The sequence below is a fragment of the Mixophyes fleayi genome, chromosome 1 (genome assembly GCF_038048845.1).
Source record: "Mixophyes fleayi isolate aMixFle1 chromosome 1, aMixFle1.hap1, whole genome shotgun sequence".
Classification (NCBI taxonomy): Eukaryota; Metazoa; Chordata; class Amphibia; order Anura; family Limnodynastidae; genus Mixophyes; species Mixophyes fleayi.
The window spans coordinates 170,337,729-170,359,923 of record NC_134402.1 but is presented as its reverse complement, the minus strand read 5'-3'; the positions used below and the strand labels follow the sequence as shown (position 1 = coordinate 170,359,923).

General features: G+C 39.8%; 1 protein-coding gene across 2 annotated transcripts; it reads left to right on the top strand.

The window, feature by feature from the left end:
• Window positions 1–290: 290 nt before the first annotated feature.
• On the top strand, window positions 291–21,900 carry GSR (glutathione-disulfide reductase). 2 transcript variants are annotated; one of them, XM_075203797.1, is made up of 13 exons: window positions 291–872; window positions 3,673–3,699; window positions 4,859–4,947; window positions 6,820–6,889; window positions 8,917–9,064; window positions 10,031–10,085; window positions 15,052–15,151; window positions 15,535–15,621; window positions 16,809–16,967; window positions 18,342–18,453; window positions 18,738–18,869; window positions 20,001–20,134; window positions 21,323–21,548. In XM_075203797.1, the coding sequence occupies exons 1-13, from the start codon at window positions 309–311 to the stop codon at window positions 21,356–21,358; spliced, it is 1,713 nt and encodes a 570-aa protein (XP_075059898.1). In that variant the 5' UTR covers window positions 291–308; the 3' UTR covers window positions 21,359–21,548. The 2 variants fall into 2 exon arrangements, with proteins under 2 accessions (XP_075059898.1, XP_075059892.1); XM_075203791.1 differs by having other exon boundaries at window positions 292–872; window positions 21,455–21,900.
• Window positions 21,901–22,195: the final 295 nt, after the last annotated feature.

Sequence of the window (22,195 nt, the reverse complement as noted above, 5' to 3'; positions counted from 1 at the left end):
AACAGGTTAAATATATTTGTTTTTTGTGACGTCATTCTTACATTGTAAACTGCTAAACCCCGTCCCTGTGATACCTCTCTATTAAGTAAAATAATGTATTACTGTATATGTGTATCATTTCCTAACACCCAGTGACCTCGTCTAATGGGTCAGCCTTTTACCTTACAAGTTCTCCTTTTGAATAGCTGCTGATAATATTTCCCAATTGTTCTTGTGCCCACACCTAATAAAACAGAGCTGGGAAACTCACAGTGACTAAGCAGGGAAGATCCGCCTCCTCCCACCGCTAACCCCCAGTACTAGTACACATGGACTTCCGCGTTATGGCATTGACAATCCGGAGCAGCGGCCTCTGTGCACCAGCCCTGCTGCATAGACTGTCCCGGGGGAGCAGCCACTCTCCTGCACCCGGTCCCATCAGATTCCCCATCCAGCATTTACACACAGGAAGGACTGGATCCAGCGCTATAACCCGTTACTCCATCCCCAGCAACAGATCACTGTCTAGCGGATCACTGTACAGGACTGGATCCCTCACTTTACACATAAGCAGATCTCCTCCATCCCGTTCATTCATTAGATCACTGCTGTACAACACTGGTAGATCCACCAGCAGCTTCAGCTACAGGTGTGCCACACAGAGATCACCCCCAGGAGGTCACAGGCTGAGCTGTGCCAACTTCACCATGTCCCACCATCTCAACACTGATGTGGGTGTTGTGAGCGGAAGTCACCCGAAACACCGCCCCCATAGCTCGTATGATTATCTGGTGATCGGAGGAGGGTCGGGGGGTCTGGCCAGTGCCCGGCGGGCATCGGAGTTGGGAGCCCGGGCAGCCGTGGTGGAGAGCAACAAGCTTGGAGGTACATGTGTAAGTATTACAGCGTCACACATTGCACTACACCTCCTACTGATTGGTGCTGGACTGTGTGTGTGTGTTATTTAACTGGCTGTGTTACACATCACACCAAGCGCAGGGGTGATTACATGTGTCAGCAGTGCCCATCTAAATTGTGAGAGCCGGATAAAATGTTATTTTAAATATATAGAAAGCATGTTCAACCTCAAGACCTGGGTGGCATAATATGTACACTGTTCAGTGACAATAGATGTTACCTGCACAGTTTGTTCTCAAGTGCTTTCTACAATTCATATGTTTTCTTTACAATGCTTTAAAATGCTCATACACAGGAAAGTCATCTAAAAATACATATGAAGAAATGCTAATTTCATACTTTGCCAAAATAAAACTGTCCGGTATTGTAAAGCATTGCATGCATTTTTATAGTTTTGGAAATCATCAATTGGTGGCTGACAGAAGCAAGACTTGGGCGAAGGAAGGCCCAAAGGCTCTTGTGCCCTAAGGGACATTTTGGTCATAGTTATTTTTTGGAGAGTGCACAAAGACCTGCTGACCACTAGAGCACTGCACTTTGTGAAAAGCACTTTGGGCACTTGTAACAGATTTAGGGGCACATTTATCAATATTCACATAAAGTGAAAAGTAGTTTTCAATCCTTATCGCAATGATAAGGATTGAACTATTTCTCACATTTATGTACAGCCCTGCACAGAAACAGCAGTTTCCGAAAAACTGCTGTTTCAGTGATAAAAAAAATCATACTTACCCCCCTCTTCGGAAGCGCTGTCTCCAGGTCTTCTCTTCACTCTTCAATTGCGCATGTCCAGTTCCAAGAACTGGACATGCGCACACAGATCCCCTCTCGTTGCAGAGAGAGCGCGCTGAGTGACAGGGAGGGATCATGTGATCCCTCCACACATGCGCTGTCCAGCTCTGCTCTTCGGAGCAGAGCTGACAGCATTAGATTTCTTCATGACAAGTTCCCGAAAAAAATGTTTTTTCGGGACTTGTTAGATTGCGGCCAGGAGCAGTCACCATTCTGTTGAATGGTGACTGCTCCCAAAAACGAAGAGGAATGCAAAGCAGCAGATATCCACGATATCTGCTGCGATGCACCCTTAATATATTTGCGGAGGACAGGAGGACACCTTAATGACCCGTTAAAAGCACTATCGTGCTTTATTAAATATGCCCCTTAGAACCTGGAGCTCACTAAAAAAAAAAAAAAATAACTAGATTGCTGAGGAATCCTATTTGTTCTATTGGTTTGTGAACCAGCATGTACATTATATGGAAAAAAGTATTCAGACGCTTGACCATCACACCAACAGGGACTGTAATGACATTGTATTCAAATACATATATTTTAATATGGAGTTGGTCCGCCTTTTTCAGCGATACCAGCTTGCACTGTTCTTGGAAGGCTTTCCACAAGATGTTGGAGTGTTTCTATGGGAATATGTGCCCATTCATTCTGTAGAGCATTTATGAGGTCAGGCACTGATGTTGGACAAGAAGGCCTGGCTCGACATCTCTGTTCCAGTTCATCCCAAAAGTGTTCAATGGGGTTGAGGTAAGGGCTGTGTGCAGGCCAGTCAAGTTCTTCCACACTGAGCTCATCAAACCATGTCTTTGTAGTATTTCCTTTGTGCACTGGGGCACAGTCATGTTGAAATAGAAAAGGGCCTTCCCCAAACCGTTGTCACAAAGTTGGAAACATAGCATTGTCCAAAATGACTTGGTATACTGAAGCATTAAAATTACCCTTCACTGGAGATAAGGGGCCTAGCCCAAACCCTGAAAAACAGCCCCATACCATTATCCCTCCTCCACCAAACTTCACAGTTGGCATAATGCAGTCAGGCAGATAATGTTCTCCTGCTAGTTGCCAAACCCAGACTCGCCCATCTGACTGCCAAACAGAGAAACGTGATTCATCACTCCACAGAACATGTTTCCACTGCTCCACAGTCTACCTCTGGCAACGGGTCTGATTGAGACACCTCAATTCAATAGCTAACCAGTGTGGCCAAATACTTTTGTCCATATAGTGTATGTTTAATGAAGTGCAACAAAAGTCACTGAGCACACTGATCTTTATCACTTTCTTCTGGTTAGTTTACATTGAATACATGCGATTAAAACACATAAGTGGGATAAAATGTTTGACAGTTATGTAAACCAATTGTCATAAAATAACAAGTAAAAACAATTATTTATTGTTTAAAAAAGTATCTATTTGTCATGCTTGCTGTTTAAATATTTGTCAATATTTGATATTAGAAAGACAGTTGGCTTAGAGATCATTAAGGGAATGAAAGGGTTGGTCAATGGGGAATTACTGCACAGCAAGCACAACAAAGATATAAACGAGTCCCTACATAATCACTTACAAATAAAGGCTCTAGTTTTCATTTATGCATTTTAATTTCTGTTTCAGAAATAAGCCTATCAGTAGGATGCTACACAAAGCAAAACCTAACCTAACAAAACACGTATCATTAACGCTAGAATTTCTCTAATGACTTAAGGGGGTCACACATTATATCTACTGACCACCAACTATCTTCAGGACCAATAAACCTCTGATCTAACACTGAATCAATCGTTCAGAATTGAGGCAGAATATGTGTCAATCACATTGTCCTTGAATTCTTACACAATGTAATAACTTGGTTAATATATTCGCACACAACCAGTTATTTGGAACTACTCCTGACGAGTGTTTATTTTTGGGGGGGAGATGACAGTGACACTTGCATAAAACGTGGCAAACCGTAAACCATTCTTTGTTTCTATTTTGTTGCAGGTCAATGTTGGATGTGTTCCAAAAAAGGTAAGCTTAATAAATGAATCTAGGTTCTGATTGTAATTATACCCTTTTCATTGTTATACCTATGTAACATTACATTTTTTATATTGTTGTTACAAAATAACTTACGGCCAGTTACCAACTGGCATATGCATACGGAAGTGGGTATGGGGTCATTGGAGATAATAGTTTCCATCCCCATACCGCTTACATGTTTTTACTTGTGTTAAAACATGTGTAAATATATATATTGTCTCAGCTAAGATTTTTTTGGTGCTCTTAAATCATGGGTCAAGAGCAAATGCAGATCACCAAGCTGTCACCTTGATCCTCTCTGTAAGGATTTTATGCACTAATAATATACTAACTACCGATCATGTTTTTATATTATAGCTTTGTAAAGGTCCCCAATTCTCTATAGGTCACCTTTTTAACAATAACATATTGCATTAGTAGACAACAGTTAATCACTAATCTTTTTATAAAGAGAATACGCAATATGTTGGTGCTATTTAAATAAAAGTTAATAATATTTAAAGTGCATTAATAATTGAACAATGATTCACAAAGCTGATTTACTTGACTTCCATAATTTGGGTCCCACGTGGAGAAGATTAGGAACCCCTGTTTTAGGTGACCTTCAAGTATGTGCACAGCATCTGTTTGAGATGATAAGAATAAGAAAACTATATAACAACCATGTAGATTATAACAGACGTGTATTATATGAAGATATTATATGTAATTAAGAATTAATATTTCAGTTCAGTTAGTTCAGCTATAAAGATTAGCATGTAATAAATTGACACTAATCTTTGAGGTACAGATTTGCAGCAGTTGTTTCTCCTGTACATGACATTGGTGATTCTGTGTACCTCATATTTGACCAAATACACCATGACCCTACTATTGCATTGTAGCCGGGTTCTGGTCCTGTATACAACACCACTTAATACAATGGCCCCTTGATCACTTTTGGCTGCACTTCATGTGATTACGTCTTTGTCATATAGGTATAGGTTAGAAATGTGTACAGGACTTTGTATATGAATTAACCCTTCATGACTGACAATTTCTAAAAGCATATTAATACAACAGCTGCCATATCTGACTCGTATTTGGTATCTGTAATATTATAGGTGCTATTAATGTGAAGTAATTATGTTGTGTGTGTGCCCACCAGATTATGTGGAATGCAGCTATTCATTCTGAGTACATACATGATCATGAAGATTATGGATTTCAAACTTCAGATGTGAAATTTACCTGGAAGTAAGTAAGACATACTTCATGACTAGTAATATTGAGGTCATGGACATCTGTGTCCAGGATACTGATTCAGTTAATACATCACAACTACAGTGTATGGACTTGTTTAAAGTTGGTGGTGTTTGCTTTTAGTAGGGAGAGGGTTATTGTTGTTTCTTTGTAATCTCTGATCTGTCATTGAAGAGTTTTGGTTTCAGTATAATATATAGGGGTAAACGTATCAAGCCAAGAGTTTTCCAGCGGGTTTGAAAAGTGGAGATGTTGCCTATAGCAACTAATCAGATTCTAGCTATCATTTTGTAGAATTTACTAAGTAATTGAAAGCTGGAATCTGATTGGTTTTTCAAACCCGCCCGAAAACTCTCAGCTTAATACATTTAACCCATAGTGTTGCATATGCTAGATACTTTCAAAATAGGTTAACTATATGTTCATTATGTATATCAGCCCTGGCCAACCTGTGGCTCTCCAGGTGTTGTGAAGCTACAAGTTCCAGGATCTACTGGTAAAGCATGCTGGGGCTTGTAGATTCACAACACCAGGAGAGCCACAGGTTGGCCAGGATTGATGTATATGCTACTGCTATATTTCTTTCTTTATAATGGAATGATTGCATGTACCTATTAATAATAATATTATTGCCACAAGATTTACGCCATAGACAATATAAAACAGTAGACCGTACAGGGTAAAACAGTACAGAACAAAAAATGAGTATTACCAAGACTCGCAGAGCTCCATGCATAGCAATTATAGTGAGGCTGGAGCAGGAGAAATGGTATAGAGACAGGAGGGAAGAGGGACCTGCTTGTAAGAGCTTACATCCTAAAGGGAGAGCAAACAGACAGCAGGCACAGATGGAGTCAGAAGGGATCAAGCGCAGGAGGAGCGAGAAGGGACAGGGAAGAGAGAGGTGAAGAGAACTACTGGCTGGTAGGCTTTGAGTTAGAGGTGAGTCTACAAGTGCCCGTTTGAAGGAGCACAAGTTAGTGGACTGTCGGATGGAACGTGGGAGGTCATTCCAGTGGAGAGGGGCAGCTCGGGAGAAATCTTGCATTCGGTAATGAGAAGAAGTGATCAGGGTAAAGGAGAGGCAACGGTCATTGGCCGAGCGCAGGGAATGGGAGGGAGTGTGAATGGAGAGGAGGTTGGAGATATAAGGGGCAGTTGAGTGGGAGAGAGCCTTGTAAGTGATGGTGAGGAGTTTGGAAAGGATTCTGTAGAGGAAGGGGAGCCAGTGTAAGGTACGGCAGAGAGGGGAGGCAGAAGAAGAGTGGTGTGAAAGGCAGACAAGTCTCGCAGCCACATTAAGTATAGAGCAAAAGGGAGCGAGGCGAATACCTACCATTATTAAGTATGTCCTTTGTTCAGAGATCTTTCAAATTGCAGGATTTCGTATTACTCTAGAACCAGAGAGTGAACCACAAAGTGTCATATTACGTATCACTGTACAGAGAATGTATAATCATTGCGCTCTGGAGCTTACATTCTAAATTCCCTACCACACACACACACTAGGGTCCATTTAGGCAGAAAAGAATGAAGCTATCAGTATGTTTTTAGACTGTTGGAGTTAACCTGAGCACCCATAGGAACCCACGAAAACACAGGGAGAACGTACAAATGCCTCACATTGGGCCTAGTTGGAATTGATGGAATTGAACCCATGCCTCCTGCGCTGTGAGGCAGCAATGCTAACCACTGTGCTGCCCAGTCTTTCTTCAGGGTCACCAGAGGTTTTCCCATGAGTCATATTTCATTAACTGCTAATTTTTTTACTTCACTGAGAAATGTAGCTCATTGTACCAGAAAAAAAATTGTATTGATTTTACATTTGCCTAATAAAAACAAATGCCTTTTTTCTTTTTCTCCCAGAGCTATTAAAGACAAACGAGATGCATACGTGAGCCGCCTCAACGACGTCTATCAAAGTAACCTACACAAGGTATATTCCATATACATTTGCAGCTGACCTTTGGTGCAACTTTTGCATTCCACAGTAATGGTGGTTATGTACTTTACTATGTTAAAATCCAAATTTTATTTAATGAATTGAAAAGAGCTGGTATGGGTGTGCTTTACACATATGTGAAAGCTTTTAGGCCAATCAAAATGACTTGAAATGTACAACACTTTTATGACATTTTTAAATCCCTCAAACCATAAAAATGCAAGTATGCCACCAATATGTCACACAAAGCAAATTTCCATCTAGTGCCAAATAATTTAAAGTGTCCCTGGGGAGCTGAGAGTATATGGCCATAGTTCCATCCACAAAGCACCATTAAATATACCCCAAAATGGGAAAAGACAAAGAGAGGTTTTATTCCAAATAAGGACAAGAACGGAATTGCCACACTTACAGCAGTTTAAGTAGTTTCCTTAATACTTCTCAATAGCATCAGCAAATACTGAGACTATAAGACAATGCCAGCCAAGCAGTCGTAGACATCAACTGGCAAGGTGACCATTGGAGGAGAAGAACAAGAATAGGATGTGTTTAGAGTCCATGAGCTGGACTCCTCTCCTATGGCTTATTTGATTAAAACAGAAAGCGCTGAAGTGAGGACTGACCTGGTGCAGTTTGCCTAATGCTATTCTGCAGTGACGGAGGCTCAACAAACACTGATCAGTGTAAATACATGTTACATAACTGCTGTAGAACATGCTACTGCAATTACAGATAGATGAACTGGAGAAGCAAATTAGACGCAAGAATTTAAGAATACAAGGCATACCAGAGGGGGGGCATCTTGCTCTATATTAGAGGATCCTCAGACCTGCATTTCTCATTCTATAAAATCTTTAACTGCATTACTTATTGAATGCTTATGAAAGTCCCAATTATCACCTACTATTCTTGATTGGTTTAAACAAATTGAACAAATCCAAAATATGGAAATAAATTACCTATGAGATTTATTATAACACCCATTTTTTTGGATTGAATGCAAGAATACACAGTTATATAAAGATACAATGGTGGACCGTTTGCCTTAATTGGATTTTTTTTTCCATTTATATGTCAGATATTCTTAAGGGAGCTTTACTTCTCTTATAAACAATGATCCGTGCATGTGACAGTACTTTCAGTTGATTTAATATACCTTTTATATAATGTTTTTTGGTAATATTTCTCCTTTTTATATCTGCCTTCGTATTGTGTGTCTAAATGTTATTCTGTATGATATGTTTTAAAAAGTGGTTATGAGCACAAAACACCATGCTTTGTCTTTGCACATCCTTTTACTATGGCAAATATTAGTATGGCCCTGTACATGGGTTGGTACCATGCACTGCAAACATAGGTACAATTGCCCTTCTACATATTAACAGTACTATGTAAGTCTTGCTCCTTATAAATATCTGATACTATGGGCTAGATTTACTAAGCTGCGGGTTTGAAAAAGTGGGGATGTTGCCTATAGCAACCAATCAGATTCTAGCTGTTATTTTGTATAAAGCACTAAATAAATGAAAGCTAGAATCTGATTGGTTGCTATAGGCAACATCCCCACTTTTTCAAACCCGCAGCTTAGTAAATCTAGCCCTATGTCTTTTACACCAAAGGAGCCTGTCACCTGGTGGTATCTGTCGCTTCATTCACTCAATTAGTCTGGGTCGGGCTTTCTATACTCTAGAGGACATTAGATGATTATTGGTGACACATCTACCTATTACTTGCAGCACAAAATGTGACAAGCCATAGGGACAGAGGGCTACCAAGATCATACATGCCAACATGTAAGGGCCATTTATTCCACTGTTAAAACCATAAAATTAAGTCTTTTGTGGAATATTTTATATACAAAATGCATAAATATAGCTTCCCCAAAGATATTTTTGAAACATATATTTAATACATGTCATTTTAGTGACGGTTTCCATTTTAAGTATAGCTTATAATGTAAACACAGTGGACAAAACAAAGTATATTGAATAATAAGTCGTTGTTTCTTCTCTTTGACACAGGCTCAAATAGAAATTATACGAGGACATGCAGCATTTACATCTGACCCAGAACCAACACTGGAAGTGAATGGACGGAAGTACACCGCTCCACACATTCTCATTGCTACAGGTGGCAGGCCTTTAATGCCATCCGACACAGAAGTGCCAGGTATGTAGATCCAAACTTACTGTGCATCCAAACTTACTGTGCATGTGACTAGGTTCAGAGCACTTATTTGTTATTAATCGCTGGCTCAGGCTAATCTATTCTGTCCCCAGTTATGAACTGGGGACATAATAGCATGTGACAGGGGCAGTGTCATTATTTGGGGTGGGAAATAGAGGCAAGCGGGAAGGAGCAAAGATCCCCAACAGCACAGATTACTAATACTAAGCTCCTGTCACGCTGATACAAGGAGATTGTAGGGTTAAGCACGTCTCTATATGAGAGGAAGTTCATACATTCAATGGATTGTTTTTGTTTTGTTTTGTTTTGCTTTTAACAAGAATATATATGTACTGCTAATGGAATAATATTTATGTGCTAACGTTGTTCTGGTCCTTGAATATTGAAAACTATTTGGCATGGGGATTCAAAACAAAATGTTTTCAAGCACAAGATGAAATCTTAATTTGTCCTTCTCAGCCACTCGTGTATAACCATTCTGCACCTCTTATCAGGAGCGCAGTCTACAATTTATCACATTATTTTTCCTAACTGTATAATTTTTCCCCAGCCGTTACTAAATAACACGATGTAATTTAAATAGGTATAAATGAGGGTAATCAGTCTGTTAAAGGCATATTAATGTCCTATTTTGAACAGATTAATATGAAGAAACACCTTGTCATTGATGAAAGCAGCCTACAGTTTAATTTGAAGACCTATATATAGCAGTGAGATGACCCCTCCACATTCTGCCTAGAAACAAATCTATTGTCCTAACAGTGCAGTGAAGCTCAGGAATTGTAACCCCTGCATTTTGTATTTACTGCTGTAATATTGAAATACCAGTATGCTATTGCTTTAATAGCAGCAACTAAATTGGATGATTTGGTTTGTAGAATTAAAATTGTGCAATTGCATTAAGGAACTCGCTTTAAATTGATCTTGTTTTTTTTTTTTTTTTTTAAGGTGCAAGTTTAGGAATCACAAGTGATGGATTTTTTGAACTTGAAGACTTGCCCAGGTATATATACTCATTTACATTTGTACAACTAATTGGCATGTGGCTGTTAATATTAAGAGAAGTAGCATCTGGCAGTTGCAGTTGATGTCTTTTTGAAGTCTATCTTAAAATTCACCCTTTGCACCTATATTTTTCTTTATTTTCTCACTCTCATCCACACTGCTTGTCACTGAGTTAAGGTCAGCCGGTTCACGTGATATTAACTCCCGGGAGGCGCAGAGTCTAACGGTGAGGGAGATGTTCGCCAGGGACTCCCGCAAGGGAGTTGGGAGTTAGCTGCTCCTAGACCGCAGGTTGCGGCCCTCTTAGGGGGTGATGAGCGAGGCTGTATTGAGAACCAAGATAATAAATGTAGATGCCACGGATGAGAAGTAGCTCAATGACTGAGAGACTAAGAGGCAGTTTCCCAGGGCAACGGTAGAGCCAATGTACTGAGAGTAAGGAACAGCAGGCGAGTATGCAGGTTATACTGGAGACTGGTAGCGATGATCTGCGGATAGATGTGGTGGAGACTCAGAGAACAGGCAGCAAACAGGAGCCAGGTAACAGGACATCTGAGTAGGAGAGTAGACCATGAAGATCTGGCAACTTGGTAGAGAAGCAGGTGCTTTAAATAGACAGAGCTGACAGGCAATTAGCCAATCAAGAGGATGCAGGAAGTATTGAGCAAACCAGGTGTGTGCATGCTCAGTTCAGACCAGGTGAGAACAGTGACCATAATGCAGGTTTAGCTGGTGCAATGTGTGACAGTACCCCCTTTTAATGGTGGACACTGAACATCTAAGCGTTGGTTTCTTAGGATTTGCAGAATGGAACTTCTTCACCAACACAGAAGCATGGACATTAGAAGAATCAATGCACGTGCATTCTTCAGGACCATAGCCTTTCCAATCTACAAAATCTTTAAGCTTGCCCCGAGAAATCTTACTGACCAGAATGTGATTTATCTCGAATTCCTCATCATGCGTAGCAGGGAGAGGTGCAGGAGGTACCCTGATAGATGAGAAAATCGATTAATGATGATAGGTTTAAGTAAGGACACTTGAAAGGTGTTGAAGAGCCGGAGAGAAGCAGACAATTTCAACTTCGTTGAAGCGGGATTGATGACCCGGAGTATTTTAAATGGACCGATGAATCGGGGTGCAAATTTCATGCATGGTACTCTGAGTCGGATAATCTTTGTGGCTACCCACACTTTATCGCCGACTTTCAATGGAGGAATTGGCCAACGTTTCTTGTCGGCAAAATGTTTGTAACGAGAGGAGTATCTCCTGAGACTTTTGAGGGTTTGAGCCCGGATGGAGACAAAGTTCTGATAAGTGCTATCAACAGTGGGCACCTGGGAGAGCGTGGGAGGGATGCAAACCAAGGGAGGTTTGGATATTGCCCATAAGTAATAAAAAATAGTGTGGACGAGGTAGATTCATGGTACAGGTAATTGTGTGCAAATTCCGCCCAGGACAGGAGATTAGACCAGTTGTTTTGAGAGGCAGAAGAATATATTCAAATACATGTCTCTAGTTCTTGATTTTCGCTCTGTTTGCCCATTAGATTGTTGGTGATAGGCCGATGAGACGTTAAATTGGATTTTGAGAAGTTTGCACAGGGATCTCCAGAATCTGGATGTAAATTGATCCATTCGGTCTAAAACAATCTCCAAGGGAAACCTGTGTAGCCGAAAAATTTCCTTCATGAACAATTGGGCCAGCTGAGCGACCGAGGGTAGGCCCTGAAGGAGTACAAGGTGAGCAACTTTTGAAAAACGGTCAACGACAACCCAAACAGTGTTATAACCTTTACTTGAAGGGATCTCCGTGATAAAATCCATGGAGATGAATAACTATGGTTTGGTTGGAAGAGGCAGTGGAACTAGTGGACCAGCTGGCTTTGCCCTAGGTGTTTTGTGTTGAGCACAGAGATTACATGCTGACACAAACTGTTTGGTATCTGTGCGAAGAGTGGGCCACCAATAACTTATGGAGATGAGCTCAATGGTTTTCCAGATTCTACCATGACCAGAAAAACGTGAGGCGTTGTACCATTGAAGTAACGAGCAGTGGCTCCACTGCTGTCCGCCACGGTTCGCTTCTGGCTTCCGCATACACGTTCGGACTGTTGCCTTAGTGACAGCCGGAACGCTTCTTTCTCCCACCAAAGTGACCCGGCTAAAATGACAGCTGGGTGCGCGTCCGTGCATTAGAGAGTTCAATTAACAGCCTATGGGCTGATTAGTACACCTGTTCTTGCCCTGCTGTTATTGGCCCATCTGTGTTTAAAAGGCAGGGAGGGCTTAGCCTTCCTGCCGGTTTGCAGTTTCTGTTTCCTGATCAGCTCCTGTGCTCTGCATCTACTATTATTGGATTACCCATGTTTGTCCTTTTGGCTCTGTTTTCTGGACTTGATTCTTTGCCTGTTGCCCTGATCTATGCTACGTTTCTGGACTCTCCTTGTTTGCTGCCAGCCCTAACATCTTGCCTGTTCCTGACCACGGTACCTGCTTCGGACCTGAGACCTTGGTCTGTTTCCTGACTACTCTTCTTCGATCTCCCGCTACTCAGCGCTACGGTATGTTTCATAAACTTGTACTACTCTGAGTATAAGACCTGGGAGCATCCGAGTACCTGTGAGCGCGTCAAGCTATACGGGAAAGGCGGCTGCTATAGGTTTTACAAGTTTATGATAGTACTGATGGCTGTAACAGAGGCACAAAGGTTTTCCCAGGCAGTGGCATGGGAGAGGAGGATACAGATGTGGCCAACAGACAGTTCAGGAATTCAAGATAGGACGAAACAGGGGCTCGGCTGGCTCTAGTTCATGGGGGGAAAGGCCGAGACTAGGCGCCAGCCTTCTTATTTTGAGAGTCTAGCTTAAAAGTGATGTGCAGGTTGAAGCTGGAGAAAGAGGGACCAGCGTGCCTGGTGAGAATTTAAGCACTGGGCTGTTTGGAGGTAAATCAGATTCTTGTGATCATTGGTAATGTTAACAGGAAACTGTGATCCTTCCAGAAGGTACCTGCATTCTGACAGAGCTAATTTCATGGCCAATAGCTCCTTATCGCCTATAGTATAATTTTTCTCCGCTGGTAAAAATTTTCGAGGAAAGAAGGCACAGGGATGGAGCTTCTTCTCCGGCGGGAAACACTGAGAGTGAACGGTAGAGAGCAGTAGATGCATCAACTTCTACAAGACAAGGTAGAGACAGATTAGGCTGTCTGAAGATAGGGGCTGAAGAGAAAGATTCCTTAAGAATATTAAAGGCCTCAATAGCTTCAGGAGGCCAAGTTTTGGTCTCTGCTCCCTTCTGAGTAAGTGCCACGATAGGGGCCACCAGCGTAGAATATCCTCGTATAAATTGACAGTAATAGTTGGCATATCCCAGAAACCGCTGCATTGCTTTGAGGCCAGTTGGAAGAGACCACTCCAGAATGACACAACGTTATCTGGATCTATTTATAAGTCAGAGCCTGACACGACGCATCTCAAAAGAACATTTCTCGAGTTTGCAAAACGGTTGGTTTCTTCGCAAACGGGTAAGTACCTAAGCAACATGGTGACGATGAGTAGTTAGAGCTCGGCAAAAAATCAAAATATCGTACAACGACACAAGAATAAAGCAAATCTCTGAAGATCTTCTTCATCATCATCAACATTTATTTATATAGCGCCAGCAAATTACGTAGCGATTTACAATTGGGAACAAACATTGATAAGACAATACGGGTAATACATACAGACAGAGAGGTAAGAGAACCCTGCTCGAAAGCTTACAATCTATGGGACAATGGGAGTTAGAAACACAAGGGCATGTGCTATATCATATTGCACAATGGACCAGCTAGACTGCAAAGGTAAAAGTATTGAGTGGGCTGTGTGTGTGGCACTGTTGGTCAGAGGGTTGTTGTCTTGCGTTAGCTGTGTAGAGGATGGTAATAGGGTAATCTAGGGAAATTAAGATGGTGGTTGAGGAATATCATAAGCTTGTCTGAAAAGGAGGGTTTTCAGTGAACACTTGAAGGTTTGAAGACTAGAGGAAAGTCTTGTTGTGCGTGGGAGGGAATTCCACAAAGTGGGTGCAGCCCGGAAAAAATCCTTGTAACCGAGAATGAGAGGATGTGATGAGAGTGGAGGAAAGACATAGATCATGTGCAGAACGGAGGTGTCGAGTAGGGAGATATTTCGAGACCAGTGAGGAAATGTATGTCGGTGCAGTTTTGTTGATGGCCTTGTATGTTAGTAGAAGAATTTTATATTGGATTCGTTGAAATACAGGCAGCCAATGTAGAGATCTTGTTGACGAAGCTCTGAAATACGGCTAGGGCATTACACAGCCCGAAAGGCATCACCAGGTATTCATAGTGGCCGTCTCGGGTGTTGAAAGCAGTCTTCCATTTGTCCCCTTCACAAATGCGGATCAAATTATAGTCCCCTCGGAGATCTAACTTAGTAAAAATCTCCCCCTTCTAGTTTAAATTTTGGTTACTTGGCCAAAGGAAGACAAAGCGATTTGTCCAAGGTTACAATGAGAAAACACTGGTATTGAAACTACTGTAGCAAGTTTCTAACTATCATTTTTATAAAGTTAATGTCATCCAACCACTCCTTCTGTCATTTGAGGAAACGTTAACATTTACATTTGCTCATCTGGTTACAAAACATACCTTCACCTAATCACAATTACTAAAATGAAGATCTTTTTTTCTGACCATAAATGTTTATACTGTTGGAGAAATCCAATCATAAATTAATCATCACATCCAAGACACTTGCCGTTTGCCAGAAACTTACTGCTGGGCCCCCCTCTGTCGGATCTCTGTTGACCATCACTTAAGGGGAATTCCGGGAGACATAATTCCCAGAGAGGGAAGGCTTGGAGACTCTAACCTTTTAAAGAAACTATTGCACACTTCAGTATAGAATACATGAGTTTTTATCATTATAATCATGACTGCAATGTGTTCCTCTCCTAGGCGGAGCGTTATTGTTGGTGCTGGTTACATTGCTGTTGAGATAGCTGGGATTCTTTCAGCCCTGGGGTCTAGGGCTGCATTGCTGATTCGTCAAGACAAGGTAAAATATTTTCTTTAAGGATTATATTGGATACTTTTTAATCCGCTCAGGTTGAGACATCATACGAACTTAGAAACTTTTGTTTTTGTGTAATGTCTCTTGAAATTTATTATATTTTATGTAATTCAACATTTGAAGGTTTTATTCTTTGTGTGAATTATTTATGGCAGCATTGATTCTTTTCAATAAGCACCCATCTTTAGGAGATACTTAATAATCTGCAGCCGTTAGAGAAATCTTTATACCATTGATTATGTCACTACGGATGTGTCAATTTCTTTAATCCAGACTCCAAGACTGGTACTTTCAGGAACTGCGGAGAAACAAAAAAAAATGGACAGCTCTGAGATATATTTCAATATTAAAAATATGTGTTATTTCAGGTGCTTAGAACATTTGATTCCATGATCAGCACAAATTGCACTGAAGAGCTTGAAAATGCAGGTGTAGATGTCTGGAAACATGCGGAGGTAATGTAATACACTGGAAAGTTTCATTTATATTTATTATATATTGTGCCAGTATATTGTAGCTGTAGCAGAGGTTTGCATGGAAACACATCAGAGCAGTGTGAAGATCAAGAAGTCTTTGTTCTCCACAGTTTTCTATCTACAGTTTATAATCCAAATGTATAATCCTTATAGTATGTATAGTGTGCTATGGTGGACAAAAAGGTATAGAAAGCAATTATCCAGTAACCACAATATGAGTGGGCAAAGTGGTCCCAACTTGTAAACCATAAGAATGTGCATTCACAAGTGTAGAAAATCAGTTTACATTGCTGGGATATCAAAGTTATTTAGTCTTTAATGTTGATACCATTATGGTAATATTGAATAGTCTTGAAACACCTACAGATATTGGTATTTTGTGAGTAAAATGTATTTTTTTATTATTATTGGTTATTTTAATAATTGTCATTTCCCATATGGCTGTGCTTGTTCACATACAGATCAATACAATTTTCCAGAGGTTCTCTGAGAGATTACCGAATGATAAATGGTTAACAGTTTTAGCGATAATTATACAGACCTCTATATTGAATGTACAAGGCTGATAATAACATAGCCTCATACAAATGATAAACCCAAAACATTTGCAAACATAAAAAAATATATTTAAACCTAGGTAACATTTTGCTAACTCATCCAACAGATTGTCTGTCTGTATCTGGCATATGAATGACTGGACCTAATGCTAAGTGACCCTCAAATGCTTTCTGCGGACCCTTGCTTACTTGATGAATAACACCAACAGTGACTCTTATGTTGTTTAATTAAAAACAGAGCTCCAACTTTCATTTTTTATTATTTCACTATTTTAATATTCACTTAACTATAATCATCCCTAATATCCAGTCTGAAATTTGTCCGGATAAATCTAAATAAATACATTTGTGGAAAAGCAAACATAATATATTTGTCAACGCTTTAAATAAGTGTTAACTGTTTACCATTGTGGGTCAGTATCTTTTTACAAGCTTTTATATTTAACTTAGTTGAACAGTCGCTATGTTTATGTAACCGAAAAGTACATTTTGCTATATGTCAGTGTCGGCTTGACCAGTCAGTCAGTACAGTTACCGTGAGCTTCCACTTGTTTAATATACTGTACAGTATGTGTGTTTACTGCCTTTAATGGTTGTTTGTTACTGTAGGTGAAGTCTGTTAGTAAGACCAGTGCAGGTCTAGAGATCCACATACAGTGCTCTGTGCCAGGACGTAAGCCGACTATGAGAACAATCCAGGATGTCGACTGTCTGCTATGGGCAATTGGAAGAGATCCCAACACCGAGGGTCTGAACTTGGATAAACTGGTAAAACTTCCTTCTGGATGGTGAAGCACTGACACTTAGCACTAAACTTGTTTTCAGTTATCACAGTTCTTCTTATCACACATATTTGTATCCCTATAAGTATCTCTGGAATGTGTGGAAACAAAATGTATTATGTTTTACTCCTATTTTATTTTTGCAGAGAAGGTATATCTATATACCAGTGGCACAATGGGAAATTCAAGCTACCATGATAAAAGGGAAATGATTTATCTTTGCTAAAAATAACAGTGTATGATATATAGAATATTAATGAAAGCTGCTTTTTCATTTGTAGACTGCTAATGTATTAATTAACATAATTTATTGTTCTGTATATTATTATTCATATGGGTTCCATATATTACTACAGCATATTTGATTAGTTCATATGGAAGTAGTTTTAACTGAACTTCTCTTTTCATTTCCAAACTATCAGAATAAAACAATACTCTCCCAAAATCACCATAAGTATAAACGGGTACAGCCGCTCCACTGCAGAATATAAACAACATTTTATTGATAGATTATTTAATTCAGTTCAGGTGAATAGGACGTAAATTGTGATAAACAACAAAGTGAATAGCATATATAGCTAATTACAGAAAAACAGTATGTTACAGGATTACTAAAATGCCAATAATTGATATATTCATAATCCTACAGATCATAGTTCATAAATATCACATGTACAGATATTCTAAAATGACTCAAAATACATAGTTAAGGGACAGGAACAAACATTATGATGAATTGTTGTTTAACTGACATAAGAATAATTCATCATCAATTATTTATATAGCGCTACTAATTCCGTAGCGCTGTACAGAGAACTCGCTCACATCAGTCCCTGCCACAATAGAGCTTACAGTCTAAATTCCCTAACATATACACAGATAGACTGGGGCAATTTGATAGCAGACAATTAACCTGCTAGTATGTTTTTGGAGTGTGGGAGGAAACCAGAGCACCCAAAGGAAACCAACGCAAACACGGGGAGAACACACAAACTCAACACAGATAAGGCCATGGTTGGGAATCGAACTCATGAGCCCTAGCACTATGAGGCAGAAGCGCTAACCACTAAGCCACTGTGCTGCAAATTCAGTAAAGTGCACTAGTTCACCACAGAATGCCATAACAGTATCAATTAAATCAATGCATTATATAATCATAGTAATTGACTCATCCCCTGAGTAATTCTACTTGCTGTGATTTCACACAGGTGCCAATTTATATTTATAGTTAGACACTGGCAGCCCATAAGCAGTGTATTTATTAGAAGAAAACATTTGGTCTGCAGGAGAGCATGCTAAATTCACCCTTTTAAGGGTTCTAATAACATTGTGATGTATTTTCTTTTTTGGCTTCTCACAGGGTCTTGACTTAGATGAGAAAGGTCACATTGTAGTAGACGAGTTCCAGAACACCAGCCGAAAAGGAATTTATGCTGTAGGTGACGTGTGTGGGAGAGCACTTTTGACACCAGGTAATGTAGTAATATTTTTCAGTCACTGAAGATTATAAACAAGTACACTTATTCAATTCATCATACAATAAAACTGTAAATGGCACAAGCAGTGTACTTTTCGGGCACTGGGCCCAAGTGAAGTCTTAAATGCAGACCTCCAATAATCTGATCCAGAGGAAATAGGGAGGTTTCATATAATTGTACTTACAGGTCATGTAGCTGTTGATGAACCGCTAATGTTCTTTTATTTATTTATTTATATATTTTTGTTTTCTGATTGTGAACTATTTTCTGCGCTATAGTTGCCATAGCAGCTGGAAGAAGATTGTCCCATCGATTGTTTGAAGGTCAGGAAGATTCCAAGCTTGACTACAACAACATTCCAACAGTGGTCTTTAGCCATCCTCCAATAGGAACTGTGGGGCTTACAGAAGGTGGGAAATTCTACATACATGTATTACTTTGAGCAAAGGGGAGACATCCCACTTTAAGACATCACACATCATGTGACTGTTTTGAATGACAATGCAATCCATAGTACTCAGGCTTTTAGTTTTCATTTTATATTAAATCCAATACATCAAAATGAGGTTAAAATATATAGACTGCATTTTAAATGTATGCGGTATAAATAATAACATAAAAGGACATTATAATAATAACATAATAGGATATTTGAAATAATGTCAATGCCATGTATAAAAGTTTTATTGTTATTTTATATGCTCACATAGCTCCTCAATGATTTCTAATATGTTTATACTTTATACAAAGGGATATTTACACATACATGTTAGTATGATCCATCCTACCAAGGGAACAATTGGTCATCATGTTTAGACTATGCCAAGACTTGTAGACTGCTAAACCTCCTAAAAACCTGTATCATTTGACAACTAGAAGCTCACATTAGTTATGCACGGTTTTCCCATAATTGGGTTGCTGAGGAAGGACATAATCACAAAAAAACAATATTCTATTCACTGACTTCTATAAAATAACATCTGGTTAAAATCCCTTGATATACAATTGGAAAACATTCTGTTCCTTCCTATACCTGTACAATGTGCTTCTTACTTCAACATATGTAGGTTTCCTTTTTGTACTTTTCAATATAATAATAACAAATATTTTAGGGGTGGGTTATGGCACAACCGTTACCGCGGACCGGAAACCTAATTGAATATGCCCCATAGAGTAAGGGCTTGTGCACATGAGTATTAATTAATTTCATATTCTCTCCCTGTGTTTTAGACAGGTGAACAGGGAGATCATTAATCATAAATGGGGAAAAGCAGAATATGTTCCACTACACCCATCCCTCTTCTGTCATCCTCTTTTGGAAGGTGGTCATGTTCACAACATCCTTTCCTCTCCATCAATAATCCCCCCTCTGTTCACCTGTCAAAAATGGAATGATGAACAATCTGAATTACCTGTGTGCACCTGGACTAAGGATTCCCCAAATCCTCCACTCATATAGAAATATTATGTACTATTTGTATATGGAGGGATGGTGTAACTTACCCTATTTATGTTTTTCTACTCACATTTGTCTGTTGTAGAGGAAGCGGTGCAGGCCAAGGGCAGAGAGAATGTCAAGATTTACACTACTACTTTTTCACCTATGTACCACGCAGTAACCAGAAGAAAAACAAAATGTGTTATGAAGCTCGTCTGCGTTGACAAAGAGGAAAAGGTGAGGCAGAGACTCCTTCATCTGGTTGTATTACATTACTATAGTACTCTGCACCAAGAATGTCATACAATGGGTCCTGAAGTGTTCCCACCCCTTTAATAAACTGTACAATAGGAGACCTGTCTGTCTGACAAGTTGACATAAATGAAAGAAATTTTGCGAGGGCCCTATCAGTATAGAATGTAGGTGTCCTAGGTATAACAGGTGATTTGCTCTAAGATTTATGGGGATACGGTAGTGTAGATCTCCTAATGATGAACTCTTGGGGGCACTAGGCAGAATACTGGTTTGGACTTGTTCCCTATCTGTTTGTCAAAAATAAAACACATAAAAATGGGTTAGAGTATTGATGGTACTTGGTCCCAACCAAATTACAAAAAATCTTTCCGGACACATCCAGCTCATGTTGGAGAGGAGGTTCGTCGGAAGGGTCCTTCCTCCATATTTGGTGGCAGTGCCCCAAGCTTGCCCCATTCTGGTTGGACCTAAGGGACTTTGCGTCTCAGATTCTGCAGGTTGACATCCCAATCTCTCCCAGATTTTTCCTTCTCCCACTTGGAATTCCATCCGCTACTACACAGCAAACAAAAATGTTCCGCCATATAGTTTCTGCAGCGCTGTGTCAAATTGCCACTAATTGGAAACAGTCCACCGTGCCTACTTTGCAGGCAATTATCAATAGAGTTTGGCACTCATACAAAATGGAGTTTATGACATGCATACTGCGTAATACTTCTAAATCATTTAACAAAATTTGGGCACCGTGGATGTCATTTTTTCAAGTTCAAACTCCTTTTGCCCTACGACTCCCCTACAACATTCCACTTGATAACCCTCCCTCAATCCGTTACCGCCTCCCCCTCCCTTGCCTTCTCTTCCTTTCTTTTTTTTCCTATCTCCTGCTTTGCCCCTCCTTTTTCTTCTATTGGCGGTTTTGCCACACCGCCCCCCCTAGTCTATTTGGTTTACTTCTCTCTGACCAACTTCTCTTTTCTTTGTTTCCTCTCTCTCCTATCCCTACAGTTAAAATTTGGTCAATATCATGATTCTGCTATTTATGATATACACTGAATGTATAGGTCCTTGATCTTGTTTGACTTGATTGTTATGGATACTGTCTTGGACTGATGTTCATTATTGACCTCTCAAAAATAAAACTTTAAAAAAAAAAAAAAAAAAATGGGTTAGAGTAAGTCACTGGGTCCTAGGCAGGAGGGTTCCTAATGGGTGATCCGGTTTTGATCGGAGCAACGACTTCTTCTTTGTGATTTGTATGCATTCTTTGGCTGAAAGCTTTAAATCTGACATTTCGTTTTACAGGTGGTTGGGCTGCACATTCAAGGAATAGGATGTGATGAGATGTTGCAGGGATTTGCTGTAGCCATCAAAATGGGAGCCACCAAAAAAGACTTTGATAACACTGTTGCCATTCACCCTACCTCATCTGAGGAACTGGTCACACTACGTTGAAGTTTTTGTTTTGTGCCTTCACCAAGAGCTACTGTGGTTACACCAGTGTCTTCTGGGAGCTGCCTACTACACATCCACTCCATCCTTATTTATAATCCTGTTTCTTGCTTCTCTGTCATAGTCCTTTGTAGATCAGCAGAAGAATTCTAAGCCTTAAGTCTCTGAGGAAAAATATATTTTGAAAATGCCTTTTTAATCGACTTTTTAAGCAGAATGGTATCATTTGATTACACAAAATTACTTGTATTTAATTACACTGAAAAAATAAATTCTGGTAATTTTGGGTAGTTGGATAATGTGTTTTTCCTCAGTTTTGTTGCTCTGTTATACTTAAGCATGTGGTTATATGACTATATATGCAAATTAAGGACAGTCTTGCATTACCAGTTTGTATGTGGTAATGTCATACTGAAGGTAAAGACTATACACTGTCTATACAATGTACTATCCCTCAAAATACAATATACAGGACCTCTATTGATCCATAATTACAGAAAATACTCATCACCGCAGAGGAGGACCTAGCAAACTGCGGGCCCCTTTGCAGGTAGGCGTGGAGGAGGGGACCAGGGCCCCCCACTCGATGCATTT